The sequence below is a fragment of the Hippocampus comes genome, unplaced genomic scaffold, assembly GCF_001891065.2.
Source record: "Hippocampus comes isolate QL1 unplaced genomic scaffold, H_comes_QL1_v1.1 scaffold68, whole genome shotgun sequence".
In the NCBI taxonomy this organism is placed as follows: Eukaryota; Metazoa; Chordata; class Actinopteri; order Syngnathiformes; family Syngnathidae; genus Hippocampus; species Hippocampus comes.
In genome coordinates this window covers 3,861,119-3,886,124 of record NW_017805625.1, presented here as the reverse complement: position 1 = coordinate 3,886,124, position 25,006 = coordinate 3,861,119, and the positions used below count along the sequence as shown (strand labels likewise).

Genomic DNA, 25,006 nt, shown 5'->3' with positions numbered 1-25,006 from the left:
ACTGTTTGGGGTTGCGCCCCCAAACATAAAAAAAATCAAAAAAATCAAAAAAAAAAAAAAAAACAACCCCCCCCCAAATAAAAATCAAGTGGTGAGGAGGATAAAGCGAGTCAATGTATTAAAATAGTTCAAGAGAAAATATGTTTTGAGTCATTTCACAAAACACTGTAGCGAGCCTGCTAGCTAAAATCAGCTTTCACCGTTAAAGAGCACCTGTGCGATTAATACGAGCAACAAAAAAAGTCAACTAATTAGCCAGTCCTTTAATGATCACGTGTCACTCTTTCTGAATTTCCACAACATATATTTTTACATCTAGTTGCTGTTGGAAAACTACAGATATGGATTTGTTTTTCTTTTTTTTTTTTTCTTCATATATTTGTGCGTGCATGTATACATTTACGCAATGCATTCTGTATAGAGACACTGAAAAAAAAAATCGGGAGAAGTAAGAACACATTCAAAGACCGGGTTACGTTCCCATACTGGAATGTAGAGATCGGATAAACCGAGCACTCGGGTTTGTTAGTGGAGTCGTCTGTGAGCGATATGATTCTTTGGTACCAGAAAAACCTATGATGTGCTTGAAGAATCAGCTTTTTTTTTTTTCTTCATATATTTGTGCGTGCATGTATACATTTACGCAATGCATTCTGTATAGAGACACTGAAAAAAAAAATCGGGAGAAGTAAGAACACATTCAAAGACCGGGTTACGTTCCCATACTGGAATGTAGAGATCGGATAAACCGAGCACTCGGGTTTGTTAGTGGAGTCGTCTGTGAGCGATATGATTCTTTGGTACCAGAAAAACCTATGATGTGCTTGAAGAATCAGCATCGATGTGGAATCAAATATCCTTGCCGGACGTGTAATCCTCAGACATGAAGAGTATCCAGTAGAGGGCGCACTGAGGCTTTCCTCCATCAGTGGGCCTTGAACTTTTTTTTTTTCCATCCACCAAGGCTTTCTATCGAGGAGAAGAAGAAGCAGAATACGAGTCCTCCTTTCCCATCTCTCCTCTGCCTCATGCTCATTACTGTCCTCCTGGAATGAAGACAAATATATGGTGAAGATGAGTGCGTCCTCACTGGATTAAATTGACCACATGAAGATGACAAACCAAATGCGGGGCTTATGTAAAGGCTACCCTCAGGGGGCCGGTGCTTTTAGATCCCCTGACATGGACCGAATCAATGCGAATGAAACCAATCAATGAGTTTAAATCAGATCTCTGCCGGAACTTCACGCTGCAACTCGCAGCCAATCGTCAGCCTGATGGTGTCAGAGGTAATCCACTGGGACGAAGAGCTGCTTGGCCTCAAAGAGCCACTGAGTCGGGATTTATCGTCACATTCTCCTGATGAATCCACAGACTGGCCACGGACTCAAATTGACGGACTTGTCAGCGCAGCGTTTGTGGCAGCTGAATGAAGGGACCTATCAACTGCACTCCGTGAGAGTCCCAGCAGGTGCTTGGACAGAGGCTGAAATCAAATGAATTCTAATTCACTTTATTCCCTCCTCGGTGACTTTGCGCCATTGAGCAGAATTAGTCCATTAGTTAATTGCAGCATGTAATGAGGACTGCTAATCGTAAGTCATGAATCTGTGAGCCCGCGTGCGCTCTTGTTCCAGTGCACCTTTGTGTGTGTGTGACATTAAATCCAAGCCACAATTAGCTTTCTCGGGCTAATTTTAACCCTGTTTGCCTGGCCCAGATTATTGGAAGTGTGTGGAGTCTTAGCACTCGGCTCCCGAGCTCTTGGTTTTGCATTAGAAAGTTGAAAACCGCAATGAACTGAAAATCCTCATCAAGCTGTGAAGCAACAAAACAACAAAAATAAATAAAAATATTTCATAGTGTTTGCAAACAATAGGCAGCGGGATACTTCCGGGTGGTAGAATGATGACAAAAACTTACTGTTTGGGGTTGCGCCCCCAAACATAAAAAAAATCAAAAAAATCAAAAAAAAAAAAAAACAACCCCCCCCCAAATAAAAATCAAGTGGTGAGGAGGATAAAGCGAGTCAATGTATTAAAATAGTTCAAGAGAAAATATGTTTTGAGTCATTTCACAAAACACTGTAGCGAGCCTGCTAGCTAAAATCAGCTTTCACCGTTAAAGAGCACCTGTGCGATTAATACGAGCAACAAAAAAAGTCAACTAATTAGCCAGTCCTTTAATGATCACGTGTCACTCTTTCTGAATTTCCACAATATATATTTTTACATCAAAGTAACCTTTTTCGGATTCTTAAAAAGTACAACATAACACAACTGATAATTAAATAAAAATCTTTTTATTTTGTTTTCTAAATTTGAACTTCTGAATTTTTTAAATTCAAATAAAACATACCAGTAAACCTATATGTATATATGTTGCCTTTCAAATAAATCCGTCTATTAATCAAAATAAAGAATAAACCTCCCTTTGCGGGTACGCGGGGTACACTGTCCTCCATAGTTTTCAGTCTTTTCATGTTTTCAGCAATTACTTTCCAACATGTATAATCTCTGAATTGCTTTACAGGGTCTATAATAATAATATAGATATATATTTTTTTGCATAATCCTACAAACACAGGAACACTCAAAACTGAAAATGACCTCCTTGGCAGAGGCCTGGATATGATCCACGTTACTTTTCATGGCTTTAACTTACCTTCCTTTTAAGGCATCCACTTGATTTTCAGGTCCCCCCTCCCCACTCGGCAGCACTTCAATCACTTGCATGTCTGGGGAATTCAGTGCTGACAAGGCTCTCCTTTTGATTCTAACTCTGTTCGGTAATTTGAGGTAAAGTAAAGGCACCCTAGATCAGTTCCAACGTACAAAGTATTTCATGAGTCACCACTGATAGCTTGAGTCGTCTGCTTGTGCAGACCATGCTGAACTCCACTCACCAGCCACAACATTAGGTACACCTGTCCAAACGATGAGATTTCAAGCAAGAACTGTATCAAAATAATGCTCAGTTTTGATATGAATTTGGCTCTTGCAAGTTTCCGCAACTTCTTTGCAGTCATCAAAGAACCCGAGTGCTCAATAATTTACTTCTCGTCGCATTTGTTTTTGTGATGCAAGTGTTACCCAAAGTGGATCATAGTTCTTGACAATGACTCAATGCTTGATCGAGCAGGTGACAACGTATTCATCTCCAGAGACAAAGAAGAGCAAAAAAAACAAGACACTTACAGATGATTGTAGCATCCCACTCTCTCGCTCAATGTCCTCCGTGATGGTAAAATGTAATAGATGTTGTTTCATAAGTTTTTCTGGTACAAAGCCTCTCATTTTGTATTGTTGTGACTATGCAGACCCTAAGGAGAAATACATATTTAACGAGAATTGAATAACGACAGAGTTTAGTACATTTGCTACACATTACATTAAAATTATAAAGCATGTAAATCACAATTATTAATGACGTTTAGTTGACAAGTGAGTTGCCATCTGCTGACTCACATCCTAAAATAAATCCCTATGTTGTGTTTTATGGAAAAAGTGGATTGTGTAGATTTTCACTCACCCTCGCCTCATCAATTCAAAAGAATGAAGTGAATTTCTTCCCAAGGCCAGACAAAGCTGTGAAAATCAGTCAGACAACATTAAAAAAAAATCAACACATCACTGTTGAGCAATCACACATCACACATAGAGAAAAACTAAAAAGCATCATAATATATTAATCAGCGGCTGTACCGTCTCCCAGCTTTCCCGCCTGCTCCGCTGCACCTCCTTGCAGAATTTTGGTCAGAACGTTTTCGCCCTCAGCAGGTGCCTGTCCAGCTGCAGCACTGCCAATACCACCAGCTTTACTGCCGATCCCAACAGGGGCGGCTTTCGAGCCTGCAGACAGAAAAAAAAAAAAAGAAATACAAATAGGACCACCATATATTATGTGTTTAAGCTTGTTGATTGGATTGGATTGGTTTGTATACAACTTTATTGTCAAATGTGCTGTATGTGTAAGATACAGCACAGATGAAATCAAAGTTCTGCGACTTACCAATGCCTGTTAGAGGGGGTGGTGTTGTTTTGGTTGTCTGAGGAATGGTTGGGACCGCCATCGTAGACTTCATTCCTATGGAAGTTGCTGACGGTGTGGCATCCATTTTTCCCTGGAAAAAGCATGGCAATAACATACATTTTGACTCAATTTACATCACCGACACAGACAAAGTGGTTTAAACTCAATTTTGGAGTCTAAGAAATTATGGATTTATCCTCAGATTTTATCTTCCTTGTTGTTTGAGAGTAAGACAATACTGGTTAAGGATTTTGTGTCTTGTTTTTGAATAGGTATTCCAGTCGTTCAATTTTTTTTTCAAATTAACTCGAGTAATAACATATTAAAAGCTTGCTCGTACCAAAGATTTTGTTTCCCTCATAAATTGGGTGAGCACTCACAAGTCAAGCTACTGCTAACAGTATTTAAATTATGGCGCAGAGAATTGTAGCACATTGTTTTTCAACTAGAAGCATGGTGCTATTGACGCATTTGTCTGTTGACTAACCGATGTAGTTGGTGGCTGCCCTGCTGCAGAGCCTCCTCCTGATGGGCGTCCCTGTGTCTGGCTTGGTTTGGGCGGCTGCTGCTGCGGTGGTCCAGTTGCTGCACTAGTTGTTGGCTGGCTGCTCGGAGGGGGTTGACTGTGCTGCAGCGGCTGCTGCTGTTGTTGTTGTTGTGCACTTAGCTGCTGCTGCTGCTGCTGCTGGGCTTGCTGAGTACTATCAAGAGCTTCTGAGCCTGCATGTCTCCCTGACTGGCTTTGACCACTTGAACGCTGTTGCCCAGCATGGCCTTGCTGCTGCATCTTAGAACCTGCAGCAGAAGGATCTTGCCTTCTAGTGCGCTCTCCTGGTTGTCTCTGGCTCCGTCCCCCAGTGCCGTGGTGATAACCGGCAGCCGAGTCACGGGAGAAGTCTCCTGAGTTGCGGGGACTTCCGTGGGCAGAACGGGAGTCTGGGCCACCCCGCCTCTGGGCAGAAGAAGCGCTCCTGCCATCAGATCGTCCTGAGGTGTCTTTGGGGTGTGTCCTAGTAGGACGGGAGGACCGGGGATCTTCAGAGGTGTGTCGAGAAGAGTTGTGCCTCCCAGAGCTGTTGCCATGATATCGCTGGTCTCGTGATGATGCCGAGGAGGAATGGCGTTGATGGCTGTCATCCTGAGGACCGTATTCCTCTGGTGGCTCATCATAGTCATGGTAGGTGTGCTTTGTGCGCCTACCTGCAGATGACTGACTTCCACCTCTGTGATGTCTTGAACGTTCTGAACGGGCCTCCCGTGGCTTTTCAAACCAATCAGTCTCCTCTTGGCCCAAATGATAGGCTTTTTTTAAAACCAGAAGAAATGTTATCAGTCAATAGTTTGTCCGAGCAAAGTGAAGTGTAGATAGAAGCCATGCGATAAAATAAACTCCACTTCGTACAGCCATGCACATTTTAGGAAGCCAGTGAAAAGAAGACAGGACACCAACTTGTACACAAAAAAGCATGCAGAACACACAAAAAAACCCAACTTCTTTCCTCAGAGGAGACATTCCAGCACTCAAAGACAACAAAAAGGACAACAAAAGCGATGGCATTCTCCTCAACATTCTTCACTTGGCATGCAGTCTCTTTTCAGCACTTTAAAGGTGATCAAACATGTAAAACAGCACAAATTATTCAGCACCAGTTACCTTCACTGTCAGAGACAGCACAGTGCATGTCATCTACAAGGTAAGGGTCATCTGGCTTATACACATGACTCCTCGGAAGGTCCTTCTTGTGGTGGTCCTGCACATCTGGAAGCGAATGACTTGACCCATACTGGTTCCTCACGTCATGGGCATTGGACGCAGCAGAGCTCCGTCCAATGCCTACAGGTTTACCAACAGGACTGATTGGACTTTCTTCCTCAGAATTTTGATTGCGTATGGGTGGCCTTCCACTGCGGCCGCTTCTCTGAGAACGTTCCATGGCATCCCTCTCATAGGATTTACTTCTGTGACCTGAGGCATCTCGGGATGATATCTTATCCATGCCATACCCGGTAGACCTGGACCTACCAGAGCCGTACATGCGATCTTCTTCCTCAAGACCCTCGCGACTGGTGCCATAATATTTCTGCTGGTCAAAAGCATTCCTCTTCATTCCGTATGCCATTTCATCCTGCTTTTTGGACCTGGACACCACAGTACAACTGCCTCCTGTCGAGGTTGTCATAGTATATGATGCCAGGTCTGCCTCCACATCTCGAGCTTCCTCAATAGGAGAAAATTTTGAGATTTTCTGTTCCATTCCCTGTTTTCGGTGCTTACTACGTTTAGAAGAGACTACGGCAGGGGCAAGATTTTTAGGGGAGACTTTGTGACTACTGGAGTTGCTTCGTGGTGTGTGTTTGTAGTCATCGTAATAATAAGATCCACCAGTAACTGTGGTGCTAGTACGACTGTCCGCTGTGCTCTGGTAACCCATTGTGCCAGTGGGTCTTCCATATGCATCCACTGGCTCATCTTCAGGTCTACCATAGGTGCTGCCACGTCCAGGGCCATTCTCGCTGCGATATCGCCCTCCTACCGGATGACCTAGGGCATCAGTGGGTTGACTGGTGTTGTCTTTTGTCAATTCGCTGATGTCATCAATCATGACATAATTCCTTGGAATGTTCTGCTCTAAGTTAGAGGTGTAATGTTCATCTGAAACATAAGCAGATGTGGGGCTGTCACCAGAGTGTGTAAGGCCAGGCTCAGAGGGGCGATATTGTCCATACGCATTGCTGTAGGCGGAGCCATATGTCGTATCTGGAGCTGATGTGGCCACCGACACTGCTGGGTTGCTGATGACCTCATAGTTGGTGGGAAGTTTCTGCTCAAGGTCAGCCAAAGACGTTTGCCTTGGTCTTTGGTGTACTGTGAGAATATCTGCCTGGGTCGGGTATGACAGTCCAGGTTGGTAAGAGCTGTGACTGGGATAAGGAAGGCTTTGGCCTGGCATAGACTGGCTTGGTGAATGGAATGCCTGGTGCCCATGCTGATGCATGCCAAGGTCTGTTTGGTAAGAGGGTTGGCCATACATACGGGAGGAATAGGTTGCCTGGTTCTGGTAGCCAGGGCCTGGAGTGGGGTGGGGTTGGAATGTCCCTGGCTGGGGAGCAGTGGATGAAGGGTACTGGGGAGGTTGGAAACCAATCTGATGGTAAGTGGAGCCTGGCTGTTGTGTTGATGGTTGATTTTGCGGGTAAGGATAAGACATATAGGCGGAGGTTGAGGAATACTGGGATGTTGCATTGATATCATTAGTAAATGGACTCAGCGGTGCAGTGCTGGGCCTTGTCAGCAAACCATTAGCATCAAAGGTTGCTGTTGCTGTTCCCATCCTGAGATTATTGAGCTCGCTGTCTGACATGTAGTCTCGAGCATCACCCATACAACGCAAGTAAGCCAACTCTCTCCTCTCGCGCTCCTTCACCATGGTCTCCTTACGTTGAGTAATGCCTAATTCCAAGTAACGTAATTTGGCATCAATCTCTTTCTCTTCTTCCTCCAGTTCAGCTTGCTGCTTCCTGAGCTTTGATGACTCTTGTTCCACGGCCTTCAGTTCACTCAGCAAGCCTGCCTTTGTGACTCCTTGTGCAGGTCGAGGCAAAACCCTCTGAGGCATGCCAGGAGAACTGTACATTTGTGCTGGTGTAACTATGGGAAGTGGAGTCTCTTCTGGAGGGGGGCTGGGAAGAGTCCTCTTTACCTTTCTCATCACAGCATTCTGCTGCTGCTGCTGCAGGGAGGCCATCTGCTAAGAGAGGCAGAGACACATCAGCAGAATGAGCTATAAACAGAAAATGTTTATGTAAATTAGGCTCATTAATGTACCTCAGTCTGCATACCCTAATTTAAGAGCTATGTAGATTGATGTTGTCAAATTAAGTACTGAATTTTAAACTGACCTACTTGCAGAGCCGGAGCATTATTTACATCAGAATTTTAAATAAAATATTTGATTTTGTTAAAATGATTATATACGACACTCTTAGATGACATATTTGTGAAAGATAAAAGCGTGACATGCACATCTAACCAGAATCACTTTAAATGACAGGTCTAATAGATTTTGACAAGAAGAAAACAGTTGAATTTCTGAAACAGGTTAACAAACAAATCTCTGAAATAGTCTAATTTGTTAACTTACAAATGTATGCAGTTTTAAAATTTGTCGTATTTCTCAAATTAACAGAGGCATGCAGTACGATGAGGAGAGCATTATATGTATTAAAAAAAAAAATCAATAACAACAATGTTACAATATGCCTGTCTATTACTTACAATTTAGTTGTAATGGGTAGATCCATGATGATGATTTAAAAGGTAGATATATAAATAAGATGTACCGGTATGTTTATCTTTCAGATCAATTTGAATAATTTTCAAAGCAATATTAATTTGCTTTTTAAAGCTGATAATTATAAAAATGGGTAAGCATAACATTGATGTACTCATATTGCGTATCCTCCTGGCAACTCTTTAGCATTTGATAGCCAGAAAGAGAGAGCGAGAGGGAGGGAGGGAGGGGGAGAGAGAGAGAGAGAGAGAGAGAGAGAGAGAGAGAGAGAGAGAGAGAGAGAGAGAGAGAGAGAAAGAGAGGGGGGGGGGGAGATCGCAAGTAGGGAAAAGTAGAGAAAAGGCTGAAGGGAAACATGTTTCTGGCATGGCATACACTCTTGTGAAAACATTTTGCTCTCATGTTAGATCCCGTGTCGCGATGGAGTGTCAGTTACATTATCGGTTACAAGATTTTCTTTACAATAATATGTTTGTAACATGCACCCCCTCTAGTCTAAAGGTAAACACGGTATTCTGATTAATATTGCGTTTGTGGATTAAGAATCCACCCGTTTTTATCTATCTCAGCGGGCGGACATTTTGCCACTTGCTGTCGATTGAAAATGACATCACAGTGGCTCAGTGCTCAGGTAACAACCAGTCAGATGCAATATTAATCCAAATAACATGTTTAGACTAGTGGGTTTGCAGAGAACATATTGCAAAAAACGATTTTGATTTGGCTTCCCCCTTTTAAGATAGTTAATATACTCATTATTATTAATAATAACATTGTAAAAAAATTGTCATTGACCACAACATTACATATACCTGTACAATACAATAGGATCCATTTCAAATTCAATCCAAGATTTATTAAGTAAATTGAGGTAATTGCATAGAACATTTTTGCCTCTGTATAAATCAGCATGTATTGTATTGTATTATTTCCCCCTGATGCAATGAAAAAAATTATTAGAATGGTGTTTCCTACCTGACTGTTGGACACAGCTTGCTGATAATATGGACAGAATCTGTTCTTGGTGGGATCCTCTGATGTGGGGCTGATAGGCTTTGGATCAGACATGGAGCGCTGCACACTTTTGATGGGTCTTGGTAGAGACTGGTGGCGTTGCGGCGATTCTGCAGTGAAAGCCTTTTGCTGGGGTGTTACATGGGCTTTATTAAGCTTTTCTTGTGAGGCAAATGTTGTCTCCAACATACGATGAGGAGACAGAGGAGAAACTGGGGAGTACAAAACCTGAGGGGATTTGGGGGGCTGGCGAGGAGATTCATTTGGTTGCTGCTGATAACCAATTTCCAGAGGGTCGGGTTTTCGTCTCTCAAACTTGGCAACTCCTTGAAGTCTCTGGGAGTTTGGATCAGATGTATTTGAACCAACTATGTGCATACTTGTAGAGTATGGGCTAATTGTTGTCGGGACACTGAGTTGAGGAGCAACGACACCTTGAGACTGTGACTCTGGTTCAGTCTGACAAGCCAGACTTTCTCCCTTGTGGGTCCTTTCAGGGGCTGCTATGTAATGTAACAGGTCGACCTTTGAGGTTTCTGCCATGGTGATATGAATAGCTGGCGAAACCCTACCTAGTTGGTCAGATTCCGTCTGACATGAGGAGTCGTTTGAGGTTTGAATAGCTATGCTGGTAGACACTGCTCTAGGTGACCCATCTGATTTAGTCTCACTACCGGATTCTGAGTGCTTTGATATACGTGAGCGTCGGCGCCTTACTGGCTGCTGGTCCCAATCTGCTTGGTCCTCTTCATCAGTCTGCACACTGCAGTCTGCAATCCGCCTTGTTCGTCTGCGTCGATTTGTGAATCGGTCCTCTCCGTCTTCATCATCTGTTTGCATGCAGCTGTCTGCTATCTTCTTCACAGAATCATCCTCTGTGCTATCTCTAAGACGGGGCATAGAATTTTGCTTCTTCATAATCTTGGAGTCAGTCTGTTTGTCATTGATTCTCAAAGACATTTCAGACACAGAGCTATGAATAGGCCTAGCAGCTACCACAGCTTGAACCACTTGTCCATCTTGCCAGAACTGAACAGCTTGCCCATCTTGTTGAATAACCCTTCCACTCTGATCACAAATCAGGAAGCCTTGAGGAGGCGCTCCTCCGACCACCACCCCTTGTATGGGCCCCTGGGCAGATGCTGCTGCCTCCACTGCTGCCGTCTTTTGCCTTTTCTGCTCCTCCAGCTGCAGTTGGAGTTGCTGCTGCAGTGACTGGATTTGTTCAAGCTGCATTCTCTGCTGAGCCAGTTGCTCTCTTTGCATGATAAGCTGAGTCTCACGCTCTGCTTGTTGTTGTTGTAGAACCTGCTGCTTGATGGTATGCAATTCTTGAATTTCACGCTGTACAATTAGCTGTTCTTTTTCTCTGTGACGCTGAAGCTCCATCCGATCTCGCTCAAGCTCCTCGTGAAGGCGTAACTGCCTCAGTTTTTCCAATTCAACACGCTCTCGCTCTAGCTGCAGCATGTGCTCTTGTTGTTGACTAAGCCTCTCATCTTCCTTAGCTTTCTGAACATCAATAGGAGATATTTTTGAAGTTGGAGCAGTGACACTGGGTGTGATGTTACCATGTGTCAAAACAGGGGGTTGGGGTTGACTGATGGATTGAGCTTGAGGATGGGTTTGGGTTAAGGATAAAGGTTCAGTTTGAGCAGGTAGTTGCTGTGGCTGCATCTGGGCTTGTACTGGCTTGACAGTTGGAGGCTGTCCTTGACCTTGAGAGATTGACATCATTTGTGATGGTTGTTGAGTCTGATCCCCCTGTTGAAATGTAGTGGTCTGCATACCAGCTCCTAATGTATTTTTTGTTGTGCTGGCGAGGGTGGGTGGGATGATTGGAGCTGCAGTTGAAGGCTTTCCAAGGTACACGGGAGTTTCATGTTGTGAGCTGCTTAGAGTAGGTATACTGGCAGAGGTTGTAGCTGGAGCAGCGTACTGGTTTGAAGGAGGATATGAATATGTTCCTTGTGTGGCCAATGGAGTTCTGGGACTCATTTGAGGCAACCTGGTAAGACTAGCTAATGGTACAGCAGTTACACCTACGGGGTATGGCCTGTAAATGCCTCTCGGCATTGGGTGCAGAACAGGGCCTGGCTGGGTAGTAATTGGCAAGGTAGAGGCTATTGGAGTGTTGATGGTAGAATATATCATGCCATCACCTCCTCTTAAAGCAGCAGGATACAAGGCGCGTATACTTGCTTGTCTTGCATTTATTAGGTTTGTTAGGGTTTGACCATTTGACAAGGCTCTTCCATCTGGGCCATACATCAGACTTGCTCTTATTGATGCTAAACTTTGATGGAGATTTAGCCTACCTAAATGTGCACCTCTTCCAATCCCATAAGGCATTAGTTCAGGATTATTTCCATACCGTGTTGCAAACTGATCTACTGTGTTAAGAGCAGCACACATCTGACTAATTTCCCTTGCAGTGGTTGCACTGAGTTGAGCTAGACTGGAGTCCTGTGGTCCTGTTAACTCCTTTGACCCACAGCAATAGTCAGAATTGATATTTGACATTGAGCCATAACGCCGAATGGGTAACGTGGGGCCTGCAATGTCTCCTTGGTGACGTAAGTCTGTGTATGAGCCATACTGAGCTCCGATGCCGAGGTATCCACTCTCATAAGTCTGGTTTGTGTTGCTAAGATCTACTGCTACACTCCCCTTCATATTCCTCTGGTAGTGACCAGCATCAGTCATGGCAGGCAGATTAGTATCAGACATGGAGGGTTGTATTCTTCCTGATGGAACTATTGGTGTTTGATATGGTTTAGGTTCCTCTAGTACACCCTGTGTAGCATGAGACTGTTGCTGTTGACTGATATTGTAATGCAGAGGAGAGGCAGGGGGTGGTGCTTTTGTGGTCTCAGTGGAAGATTTTTTATCTGGTGATACTGTTGTTGGCTTCTGAGTGAATGACCCTGCACAGGAACCAGCAAATGGCAAATTATATACAACGTCGCAACAAGCAACTTGGTTTTCTGGTTTGATCTGCCCAGTCAAGTCCAAGACTTGAGGCACGGGAGGAGGATCATCTTTCTTGAGTAACTGAGTCACTGCTCCTGCCTGTGATGTTTTACTCTCATCAAGCTGAACCATCATCACATGGGGCTTTCCTGTGGACAGGTTCATTACTGTCGGCTTATTCTGTAGCTCTAGTGCGACTCCACCGTAGATTTCATGCGGGGCATTACAAACAGGTTGGGAAGCCAGTGGAGCTACTCTAGCAGTAACTATAGGCTGGGAACTGGTTGTCTGGCTAACTACGAGATCTTTCTTCACCACAAGTGGAGGGATTTGATTAGCTAAATTGTAACGAGCAAAAGAAGAATGCTGTTGATGTTGCTGGAGCTGTTGTTCAAGAAGTTGCTGCTGCTGCAGGAGCTTTTGTTGTTGTAATTGCAGCTGTTGCTGTTGTATACCTAAGTTTTCAAGGCAGGCATCAATTTTGGGAATAGATGGATCTGAAACCGGTGACTTACTCTGGGATAAACACACGGCTGATCCCACTCCCTGCCCCAAATCTACACGGTTATGCAAAGGATCTCCATAGATAACTGGTTGTTTAGGTTGCGAGATGAACATTGAACCTGCAACCGTCACACTTACTGTTGTTGGTGTTGATACCGATACATGTGGTTGCTCTTGTGCATTCAGGTTTATGATAAGTGGTTGCACTGCCGTGTGCCGAACAGATGGCTGTTCGGCTCCCAAAGAGTACTTTCTTGAGTCAGTAGCTAAGGATGTTAGATCCATTCCTTGTTCTGTCATTATAATTGGGGCAGATCTCATTGGGGCTCTAAGATCCACAATATTAGCTGGATGGGTTTGACTTTGAACCATAACCACTGAAGTGCCTGAAATATTTGAGATTTTACATAGAGATATATTCTCCATGGAAAGTGATCCATGACTCTGTACGCTACTAGCAACGTTTGTTTTTTCAACATTTTGAGCCCTTTGTGAAGAATGTTTTGGGGCCTGCTGGAACGAATTTGTTTGTGGTGAAGTTGGAGAACTTGCTGATGGATGCTGGGAGCTATAAAGGGTTTTATAGCAAACCTGTGTTGGTGATGACAAAGGTGAAGTGGATGAGTTTACAGTTACCGGTTTGGCAGGATTAGGAGCTGTAGATCCAAGTGTTATGACCATTACTGGTGAATCTTGAGAGGACTGTTGTCGTACGAGGCGTGGTGAACTAGACCTTTGAGTTCCAAGGGAAGCTACAGTTGATGATGGCCCGCCAGGCAGTGTTGGCAACTGCCTGCCACCACTTCCCGTGGGACGCACGGTGGGTACATGTGTTGGGCTTTGTACAGGAGAGGTGGTGGGTGAGGCTTGTGGGCTAGGCCCTTTGAAAAGGGAGAAAACTTTGTAGGTTAAAGAGGATGTTGTAGAGTCAGGTGATGCCTGTGCTGGCCGTTGGGAGCCCGCACCAGTTGCATTTCGAGTTGTAGCAGGGTGACTAACTTGCATTTTGCTTGTGGTAACCCCTCCAACAACACCTTCAATTTTGGCACTCTGTGACACCATCCTGTTTTGAGTTTCTTTTGAAAGATGTTGTGCAATTCGTGGGTCATTTCCAGTTGTGGAGAAGGACATAGGTGCAGAAATATGGGTTTGGCTTGAGCCAGGGGTTAAGGCAGAACCTGTTTGAAGGTTTGTATTGTCACTAAGCGAATGTTTCTGCTGCATAACATTTTTTCCTTGTTTCTGAAGGAGCTGGGCTTTCTTCATCATCTCCTCATAGACTTCCTCTGCACTTTTTAGTGTTTTATCAGCAGAAGACATAGATGGTGCCTTCTCTTTTGGAGAGTATAGTGATGTAAAAGTGGGAAGGTTATATTCATTCCCGGATTTGTAGAGCTTGCCACCTATTATCTCAAAGCCTTCTGCTTCAGAGTCCATTGAGGGTGAGTATTCGGAGCATGATGACCTGTGCAGCTCTTCCATCTCTGCAGCCTGTCTCAGCTCCTCAGTTGGTGATGCATCCTCAATGGGAGAGAGATTACTCGGGGGAGTTTTGGATCTTTCCCGGCGTCTCTGGGCTCGTAGTTCCTCCTTATCCCTCTTTGTTTTTCGAGCAGTACTTCGAATCCTCTGTTGCTCAAGATCTCTCATTTGTTCCTGTTCTCTTAGCAGCTCTTCTTCCTCTCTGAGCTCATCCTCCTCAGAGGAGTCCTCTATTGTGGGCAGCAATGGCCCATGTGAGCGATGTCGAGCCTTCCTCTGCTGCTTTGCTTCCTCTAGTCTTGCTCTTCGACTAGGGCTGCTGTCACTGTCATCTTCCATGGATGACACTGATGTCGGTGATGTCCCTGAAGTGTAGCTAGGAGTGGTAGCAGGCATAGTGGACGAATATTCTCCTTTGGATCTCTCTTCTGGAGAACCAGTAAGACTCTCCATCTCTAGTTCTGGTTCTCGTAGGTCATGCTCAGCACTGATTTCCATGTCTCTGTTATAACTGTTGGTGTTATTTAACTCAATTGTCTTAAAACGGCGAAGACCCCCAGCCATTACAACATCTTCCTCTTCTTCTGCCTTATACACGCCTGCTGAGTCTTTGGCCGCATCTTCAAAACTACTGGAATGGTGAGGGAGTCGCCGTCTCTCTTTGTTCAAATCCCCACTAGTTTTATGACCTTTTTTAGCCTTCTGGTCTCCATATTCCTCCAACTCATCTTCATCGGCACTCATCTCCATAATTTGTCTCCTCATAAACTCTTCATCTGTTAAATCTTTGTGTGACTTCTTTTGTCTCACTGGTAATGGCGAAAGACCACTTTCACTGCTGTCTTCTACATAATCATGACGAAGCTTACAGCTGAGCTCATCATCTGATTCATCTCTTGTTGCATCGTCATCCGGACTAATGCCTTGTCCCTGTCCAACAGACAGCGAATGAGGCCTATGCTTCTGGTCTGATGCAGTTTTTGACTCCAATAGAGGTTTCATCGATGTCTCTAACTTAGTGATTTCAGAGGAAACGGGCACACCCCTCTCATTGAGCTTGATCGCGTCTTCATGAATCTGACCAATAATCTCTCCTTGATAGCTAGAGATTCCATCTGAGGAATATCCGGTGTCACTTAAACTCTGTGTACTTGATTTGATGTGATCCTGAAAGAAATAAACAGAGAGGAGTCAGAAGCAATGAAATACACAATTTTTTCTTCAATTAACTGGTTGCAAGGTCCATTACAAGCTTTAATACGTAGCCTTTATCGCACTATTTCATCAAGCTTCATCAAGTTTTGAGCAGTTCTCAATAATAAGGAATAAAATGCACCGTAACAAACAAAAATGGTGCCTCTAATTAAACATGTCAGGGGATATTACAGTACAACGATAGAACAACCATATCCTGGTAGTGATAATATAAGATCAAATCAACCAAAATGCTTTACACGCCAAATACAAAATTTCACATAGATCCCACCGGCAATATTCAGTAGTCCTCATGGGTTGGATCAGGTTGTCAATACAATTTAATTTGTGATAGAATAAAAAAAAAAATGTCCTTTTGGTTGATTTTCTCTTTCAGTGTTGCATACAGACAAATGACACAGTGCTTGTAAAAAAACAGACTTTGAAACAAACATCAACAGACGAATGTCATTCTGTCACATGGTTGATTGTGACCATGGTGCATTCTCTTATGAATTCTTCAAGATGTTGAAGAATTATGGTCATGCATTGAATGCTCCAAATATCATGATTTTCACAAAGTCTTACACCTAACAAAATGCTTCAGAGAACAAAAGATCAGATAGAAACCAAAAATTGGGACAAAAACAAAAATTACAATTGAATTTCCATTGAACATGTTTATGTTGCTGAAAATTTGAGAATGGACATGGTGATTATGATGAACAAATAAAGGAAATAAACATTGATAAGCCATATATTAATACAAAATACATTCAACAAAACGGGTGATAACTATTACAGCATAGCAGAGCAACAATAATATGATAGGACTAACTTAAATGGTGTTGTGACAAAATAGTTTATCCATAATGGCAGGAATGAGAGGACTGGTTGATAGCTAGTTGGATGGATGGATGGATGGATGGATGGATGGATGGATGGATGGATGGATGGATGGATGGATGGATGGATGGATGGATGGATGGATGGATGGATGGATGGATGGATGGATGGATGGATGGATGGATAGATAGATAGATAGATAGATAGATAGATAGATAGATAGATAGATTGTCTAAAATAAGGCTAAACGTAAACAAAAGTTGTGGTGAAGATGATGAAAAAGATGGACACAAGCAACCAAATGAAACAAAATCATAAATGTTCAAAACGATGAATTGTTGGAGTGAAGAGAAGGCGAAGATTCAAGCAGCTCACTTCTCGGTGTCTTGGCTTCTGCACATCTTCTGCTATCTTCGAGTCTTTTGGTGAAGTGACAGTCACTGACAAGGCTTTCTTTGGCGAGGCCTTGACATCCTCCTTGAGAGATTTAGGTGGGACTTTTGTCTTCTCCTGGCTCGGTATCTGTTTGCGTACCTGAGATGTACCTGTGGGTTTAGACTGGGTGGGTGCTGTTTTTGATGAGGTGGGAGAGGTCTTGGAATAATTGGGTGCTGCTTTAGGGGGGGATGCAACCTTGGCACTAGACAAAGAACCCTTAACCTGAGCAGTGGGCTGCACAGATCCCTTTGTCAGAGTCTGCCCTTTAGCCTGGCTCTGACCTTTTGTTTGGTTACTAGACTGAGCGGGACCCTTACTTTGAGCAGGGCCTTTATTTGGAGATTGTCCTTTACTCTGGACTTGGGGTTGTGTTGAGCGCTTGGATTGGGAAAGTGATTGAGAGGAACCCGTGGCTGAAGGAACAGAGTGGGTGGAACCCTTGATTGGAGGGGAAGCTTGACGTATCCCCTTGGTTTGAGAGGAATGCTCAGCCTGTTTCATAGGAGAAGCAGGGCCACTTACTTGGGGACCCGGTGGTTTCTGTTGCTGCTGAGGACCTGGGGGTCTTGGCCCTGACTGCTGATCAGCCTCTTTCTGCTGAGGTGGTTGCTGATTAGATGCTGCAGGTGGCATGGTGGACCCCACAGAATGTGTGGCAGGGCCCGGAATATCTCCCAAACTTCCTGACAGAGCCCTCTGTGTCTGGCAGTTCAAACAGAGCCATTCTTTTTTCTAAAATAAGAAAAAGATTACATGAATTAGGAACACTGTAAGAAAAAATACATTAAAATTAAAAATCAAGTCACTTAATACTAGATACACTGATGAGCTTTTTTCTGTTTTGAAGCTGTCCAAACGTGGCCTTTGATCTGTTTGAGATGTTTCACTAATTTGACAACATTAAGCACTTTCAAACTGAGTACACAGATGAAAAGTGCTGTGTGAATATAAACTCAAACATCTGTCACGATAGACTGGCCATGAGAATTTATATGGAGCATACAGCATCTGCTGTCAGCAAGACTACAATTTGGCCTCCACTGTTTGCGCTGAACATTATCTATATGTAAATATAAATACCGACACAACTGAAACTGAAACAACTGCTAGCGGCGCTAGCAGAAAAACCTTCACAAGAGAGCAAATTCAACATACGCAGACTAGATATCAGGTCAGTGCGGCAGATCGTTGAGGTGGCTCAATGAAATGGGATGGTTATATTACAGGTTATGAAATATGAAATGAGAGGCGTCAGAGCTATGTTTGTAACCCTGCTCTCCGTTTCTAAAAGGATCATCTTTGCCTGAGGTCTGAAGAGGCAGTCTGTCAAGACTTGCATAACACCACAATACGAAGCACTGCAACACATCGAATTACACAGAGGGTTGATGACTGTTAAACTCGGACTACTGTCAATATTTAACAAATGTTTTAGGTCAGATTGTTGCAGTAAATTTAATTAGGGCAACTGCTTTCTCAAATACAATACTGTGGCATTTTCCTCACATGGCAAAAAAAAAACCCATTATCAAGCATTCAATGAGTTCTGGACCTTGAAGAAAGTCTATATTACAAGCAAGACAAATAATGAGTCAAGGCTGACAGTCGTTCAGTTAATAGGAACATGTTGTTGTAAGACTTTCATTGGTCTGGAAGTACACGAAGGTCATGAAACTCAAAGGTCCTATGCATAAAAGCTGAAACATAAATACAGAGTGGAGTGTCTGTGTCAAACTCTGTTGCACCTGCCGAATTCCACAGGAATCTGTTGTCTCAGCTAAGACCATAGTGTGATGATGGAGCAACTGACAAGCCAAACAAACAGACTTGCTTTGTTTTCTTCTCTCTCAAGTGCTCTACTGAGAAGCTATATATAAACAGGTGCACTCTCAGAACTAACCATCTGTGCTGATACTCTCACACATTAAAAAAAAAAAAATCCTGTGCAGAAATGCTGATAAGCTACTGCATGCTTTGTGGCCAACATGTGATTAGTGCGTGGAAGATACATGATGTCATACAGTTGATGACACAGTCACACCCGAAACAAAATATTCAGTATATATAACCAATGATGTAATCTTCCCTGAAATCTTCCCTTTCGACATCAAATCTTTTATAGGTTCTACACAGCCGTTCAAGTGGAGGTAATTTATTGGAAATATTTTGACACAAAAGCTCACATCTTCCTGAGATGCCAAACTTTCCATTTGCTCCCGAACCAGCATGATGTGAAGTGGAGATATGTGAGGACCAAACTGGATCTGAGAGTGGCAAATTATTCATGTGGAATGCTTTAGCTGGTATGGAGGTGCAGAATATGGGTTGCGCTTCCCACCTCTTCCCACACTGTGTGCAGAAAAATCAACTTGCTATTATAGAGCATGAGTTACTTGGGATATAGCCTTCGACTGTAATTCCCAAAGAACAAGCCAAACAACACATGATAATGCCCTTCTCAAGTAAAGTATAGCACCATTACAGCACGTGATTGTGGAAATAAACTCCAGCTGAAGCTACAAAACTGAAGAAATGGTTCACGGTATCACTTTGCGCTATTAACAGTAATCCACTTGACTTTTTGCATTTGTGTGCATTTGTGTGTGGGCAGAGGTGTCTGTGTGTCAGGAGCAGCAGCCTGTTAGTGAGATCATCTCGTTAGTGAATTGGTAACCTCGTTAAATGGCAGGAGGTTAACTCGTCTACTCACTGGAGAGTGTACTTCCCCTTGGCTCTCACATGGATCTTGGATGTGGCTGACAAGACTATACACTAATCTGTCCATTAAATTTGGAGCCTGTAGTGCCTGTTCCTAGCCACTAAAACATCAGTATCCATTGGTCACGAAGAGCATCATTCTAGCATTTTAGTTAGCTAGATAGGGCTAAAATACAATAATAGCATACATGAAACTTGTCAAAATACAGTGCAGTGGAATTTCCAATGACAAACATGCTAATCTGTGAGAATGGTCGATCGACAGATTGTTCGGATTTTAAACTAGTATACAAGCAAACATTTCCAAGCTTAAACTGTCACCATAAAACAAATGGTTATTAACTTTGCAAGGAATGTTTTAAGGCAGCATTTCTCCACCACTGTGACAAGACAGTGAGCTGTAAAAAATCAATTGGAAATTATGCAGTTGCACTTAATTGGTCTGGAAATGACTATTTACAAACAAATAATGTATCATTGCTATGTATGACAGAGATGTAGAATGACAGGCAGAAACATTTTCCCCCATTAGATGTCAGAAGGTACTGTTAACTTGTGTATCTACCTGCTGCCAAGGATACAACGGAATAATAGATTTGTGTTCAACTAAACAGACCCAGATTTCACACTGAGTAAATTGAGACGAGTTCGGCCTCAGATCAATTTACAATATTTTGTGATAATGTTATCTTTTGCTTGGCTCAATAAATATTTGGAAACACTGCTCTAAGTAAATCTTGCAATGCAATGCAATGTACTGCACATCAGTATATTGTCTGGAGTATTGTGAACCTTCTCTTGCATTTTTTCCACAGTCATAAGTCTCTGCTGATGATAACACACCATATAACCAGAAAATAAGCTTAAACGATGTAGGCAGATGCAGGCCAAACATAATTTATGACTTGAATTGTGAAAAAGAGCATCATTTATTCTGTGGGGGCACTCTGATGCAATAGCAAATGTATATTCAGTTGGAGGCTTTACGAAATTCACTTGACAAAGCACAACGTGGTTTCTGGCATGAGAGACAAAAGTAGAAACTGAGAAGACGGCGACGAGTCTGCCTACCGACAAGAAGAGGAGAACGTGGCGCTCTGGCGCAGCCAACTCACATGATGCAACTGCCCTGTGTCAACCGTCAAGACCTTCACGTTCCTGGGAATCACAGTATCTCAGGACATGAAGTAGGAGGCCAACATTAACTCCATCCTGAAAAAGGCCCAGCAGAGGATGTACTTCCTGAGGCTGCTGAGGAAAAGCAAGGCCTGCCACAGGAGCTGCTGAGACAGTTCTACGTAGCAGTCATCAATTCAGTGCCGTGTTCCTCCATCACAGTCTGGTTCGGGGCCGCCCAAAAAAAAAAGACAAAATCCGAATGCAACAGAAAATTAGGACTGCAGAAAAATATCATTGGCAGCGCCCTACCCATTCTCGAGGACTTGCACACCGCAAGAACCAAGACAAGGGCACGGAAAACCCTACTGGACCCCTCACACCCTGCCCACCACTTCTTCCAACTACTCCCTTCAGGTAAGCGCTATCAAACCATGCACACCAAAACCAGTAGAAATTCAAACAGCTTATTCCCTCTCGCCATTAACTCCCTAAACAGTAACTCAAATCTATAGTAGCTCTTTGCATTATTGTAACCCCCCGTGGAACAGTATTACCGCGGTGATCATTGTACCTCCAGCTCTCTACGTACCGTACTTAAACAATTGTCATTGATCAATATTCCACAGCACCAGACACTTTAAAGTGCTCAAGGACTTTCTATATAATTGTACATCTGAAGTTGTACGACAATAACTGCGACTGGTCACTTAAAAATGGTACAACCATTATCTGCAGCAACGGCGCAACCGTCATAGAATTCTATTGCACCACTGATCGCTTTTTCTCTGCTCGATGGCACTGCACATTGTCACAAAGCTCATCAGGTGGTACTACTGCACAATGGTACTCTTACATTATGGAAAGTCTTTCGATACTTATATGTAATGTTTTCGTTAATCGGAGTTACTTGTTATTGCAATACTAGTGGAGCCCATACTACCAGTGACAAATTCTTTGTTTGTTTCCTTGTGTGTTCTATATACTTGGCTAATAAAATGATTCTGATTCTGATGATCCATCCAGGCTACTTGCTGCCGGAAAAGCTGCCCTTTTATTGTGAAAATAATGAGAGATTGAACACTGCAGGTTACCACAAGGAAAAGGTCAGAGAGATTGATCCCAGCTCCCAATGGATTCTGCTGTAGCCCTGAGAAGTCACATACGCTGACGTGCATCTGTGTCTGTCTTTGCATATGCGCGACCAGAGGGCTCCCATGTAATTAGGTGCAAAAATGCATTATGAGGTGTCTGCACATGTCGGTTCACTTACATATTCATCAACATTATGTCATGTGGCATACTTTGACAGCCATGAAGGAAATCTACCACTCAATAAGGACTGAGAGTGTACCCTCAGAAGAATGAGCAACGCCAAAACATAGCTTTGAAAATAAAACATTAAATCCATAAGAATGATGTTTCTTACAAGCTTATTGTGTAATGTGTGCTGTTTTATTGTCTCACTATCGGGAATAATCCAATACGCACCAAATAGTTTAAATGCAAAGCGCAAACAACCAAGTAGCAGAGAGGGAAGGAAAGGCCATATGAAGTTTGCAAATTTAAGTTCAAAGAGAGCCAACAAACTTGCACAAAGTAGGTTATATGCAACTGTAAACTGTTTGTTGGATTTTAGCTTGTAAAATCTTTTTATGTCGGCTAATGTTTCATTATTGTTTTGACATTTGCAGAAAGGTGGACAGAATTCCTTTCGGGGGGAAGGACAAAAAAGTGATATTATGATGGGGGGTTGGATAGATAGATAGATAGATAGATAGATAGATAGATAGATAGATAGATAGATAGATAGATAGATAGATAGATAGATAGATAGATAGATAGATAGATAGATAGATAGATAGATAGATAGATAGATAGATAGATAGATAGATAGATAGATAGATAGATAGATAACCATAGGTCGTATTGTTCAATAGTTTGTCGGATTGCAGAACAGAAAAGAACACTAATAACTGAGCCACAAAACTACCTCCTGCTGAGGGAGTGCAGAAAACATTCACACTTCCTGCCATTGGAGGGTGCCAGAGAGTGGAGAATTCCTAGAGGGAATGTGGAGCCCTGTGGAAGCACACACACGCCCACACACTAACATGAGAGCACAGTGCAAAATAACAAACTCGTGGGTGCCTCAGCCAGATTTGAGCAACCTGCTAAATATTCCACTTGGGAGAGTGCTTCATTCATTCGTCTTCCCCCCTTCCATCCACAATACTTACAGTCATACTTTAGAGCTGCAGCTCACATGAACTCACACGGTAGTTGATATTTTCTTATGTTGTATGACAAATTGAGTGGAAGCTACAAAACCTTGGTGTTACCCTCCTACTGTCAGTCAATGCACAGCAAGAATCAGCCCCATGTGGGCTTTCTGCCTGTAACCAGACTGCAAATTGTGAGCAAGAAATGTCAGCTGTCATTAAACATACTTGCCTACCTCAGCATGAATGAACATTTGAGCTGCTTCCACTAAGATCCGAACAAGAAAACCTCTCTGCAATGGCAGAAACATATTTGCTGTGTGTTTTGAAGAAATCTACAGGTGTCGCATCGTTGGAGAGTAAAACTTGACATTTAAAATAAGCACAGGTTATCACCAAGTTATAGATGAAAACAAAAAAACGTCATCATACTGTCGAAGTGACAAATATGTTAGCAAAGGCCATACAAACAAAGTTATGGGGAATATTAAAAGATTCACTTTGATTGTGTGCATTAAATCTTACCTCTCTGTGCTTACGATCAGCACACAATACTGTACTCCCATTTTCTATACTGCTTGTTCTCATATGGATGTTGGGTGAGCTGGAGCCTATCCCACCTGACTTTGGCAGACAGAGTGTACACCCTGGACTGGTCGCCATCCAATCGTAAGGCAAATATAGACAAACAACACTCCCATTCACACTCATGAGTGCCACATCATAAGGTACACTCTAATGAGCAATGCCTAAGCTGTTAGTGATATTTTGATGAATTAATCAACTATAGGTACACATCAGGAAAATGTCCACACAATGAGCTACAGTGAGGTATGCTAACGTCTCGTGCAGTGTGCTCACATTCCGTTATTGTGCGAATTGAAAGCCATATTTTGGTCGGTGTACAAATTGTATAAAATATATGTAAATATAAATAAAAACGTGATCATCTTTTTTCACATCAATGGTTGTCCGGGAAAAATTACTTATTAGTGCTAGACCCAAGCCTGTTAGCACCACGCTAGCTGGTGGTTAGCTCCTACGGTTGACATATGGAAAGCCATTTATTTTCACTTTACAGTCACTTTAAACCTATGATAATAGCACTCAAACAAGGATGGTAACAACATTCATTCAGCTGCAACTCAAAATAATTTTTCGTATTTTGTGTATTAGAAAGAATAATGAGCCATGCCACACAGGAGATCATTATTAATTTAAAAAAGTGAAGGTCAGGAGAGCAGGAGGTCAGTACAACTACCACATGGACAACACTCTCAACACCTGCCTTGGGAAATGTGGGCACATTTCCCAAGGCAGGTGTTGAGAGGTTGAGTGTGGAAACGTGCTTGGCTCAGTCAGCACTCGGAACCTGAACAGTTGATACCAGGAGTAAGGCACATAACAGGATTTACAAGAGTGCGGCAGATAAAATTGCCAACTAGGCAGAAAATCTGAGCCCTAAATCTTTGTAGCTCCATGAAATGCAGTCTGAATGAACGCGGTTTACGACGAGCAAGTGCGCAGCGTGAAGCGTGAGCGAGCACGTCACAAGAGTGTGCCAGGCTGTGGCACGCCACGCCGCAGCTGTGACAGGTCGGCCAGAGTCAGCAGGTATATAGGTCAATCCCCCGCGACTCCTTCAATGGGGACACGTGCTCCGGCCTGTGGATTAGAGCGGAAATGAAGGCTCATCCACAGAGCAAGCAGCACTCAAGCCCAGTCAAAGTCACTTCTACGCAGGTTGGCCAGGCCCATTTGAGGTGAATATGAAATACCATGCAATCGTAAATTTTAAAAGAAGCCTTGCTGAGCCGTGTATGCAATCCAAAAAAAATATGCCTTCATTGAATTTTCACAGAGTCACTCTTTGGGTATCTGACAAACTTTCAGAGTATGGGCAAATTTCTTTGTGTGAATATCGAATTAATGACGATGTTTCAATAATTCTAGACAGTGTTTCCACAGTTACCTTGAAAAAGTAACTTCGGTACTTTACTGATTACTTGATTTTAAAAGTAAGATTTGTAAAAAATGAAGTTGCTTTCAGAGTTGACTGACACGTTTGGCACAATATATATGTAAAGAGAGAGAGAGAGACAGAGAGAGAGAGAGAGAGAGAGAGAAAGAGAGAGAGAGAGAGAGAGAGAGTGTGGTAGTGAGTGAGAGAGAGAG

At 43.0% G+C, this 25,006-nt stretch overlaps 1 protein-coding gene across 5 annotated transcripts in view; it reads right to left on the bottom strand.

Moving 5' to 3' along the window:
* Positions 1-321: 321 nt before the first annotated feature.
* Positions 322-25,006, bottom strand: part of bsnb (bassoon (presynaptic cytomatrix protein) b) — a 52,037-nt gene continuing 27,352 nt past the window's right edge. The window contains exons 4-14 of one of the 5 annotated variants that reach the window (XM_019880692.1): positions 16,713-17,507; positions 9,300-15,464; positions 5,687-7,781; positions 4,520-5,334; positions 4,012-4,123; positions 3,705-3,851; positions 3,532-3,587; positions 3,198-3,322; positions 2,665-2,781; positions 814-1,046; positions 322-573 (exon numbers count right to left, since the gene is read on the bottom strand). In XM_019880692.1, the coding sequence (XP_019736251.1) occupies positions 3,547-3,587; positions 3,705-3,851; positions 4,012-4,123; positions 4,520-5,334; positions 5,687-7,781; positions 9,300-15,464; positions 16,713-17,507 (10,170 nt within the window). In that variant the 3' untranslated portion in view covers positions 322-573; positions 814-1,046; positions 2,665-2,781; positions 3,198-3,322; positions 3,532-3,546. The other 4 variants (XM_019880696.1, XM_019880697.1, XM_019880694.1 and 1 more) reach the window with 4 other exon arrangements.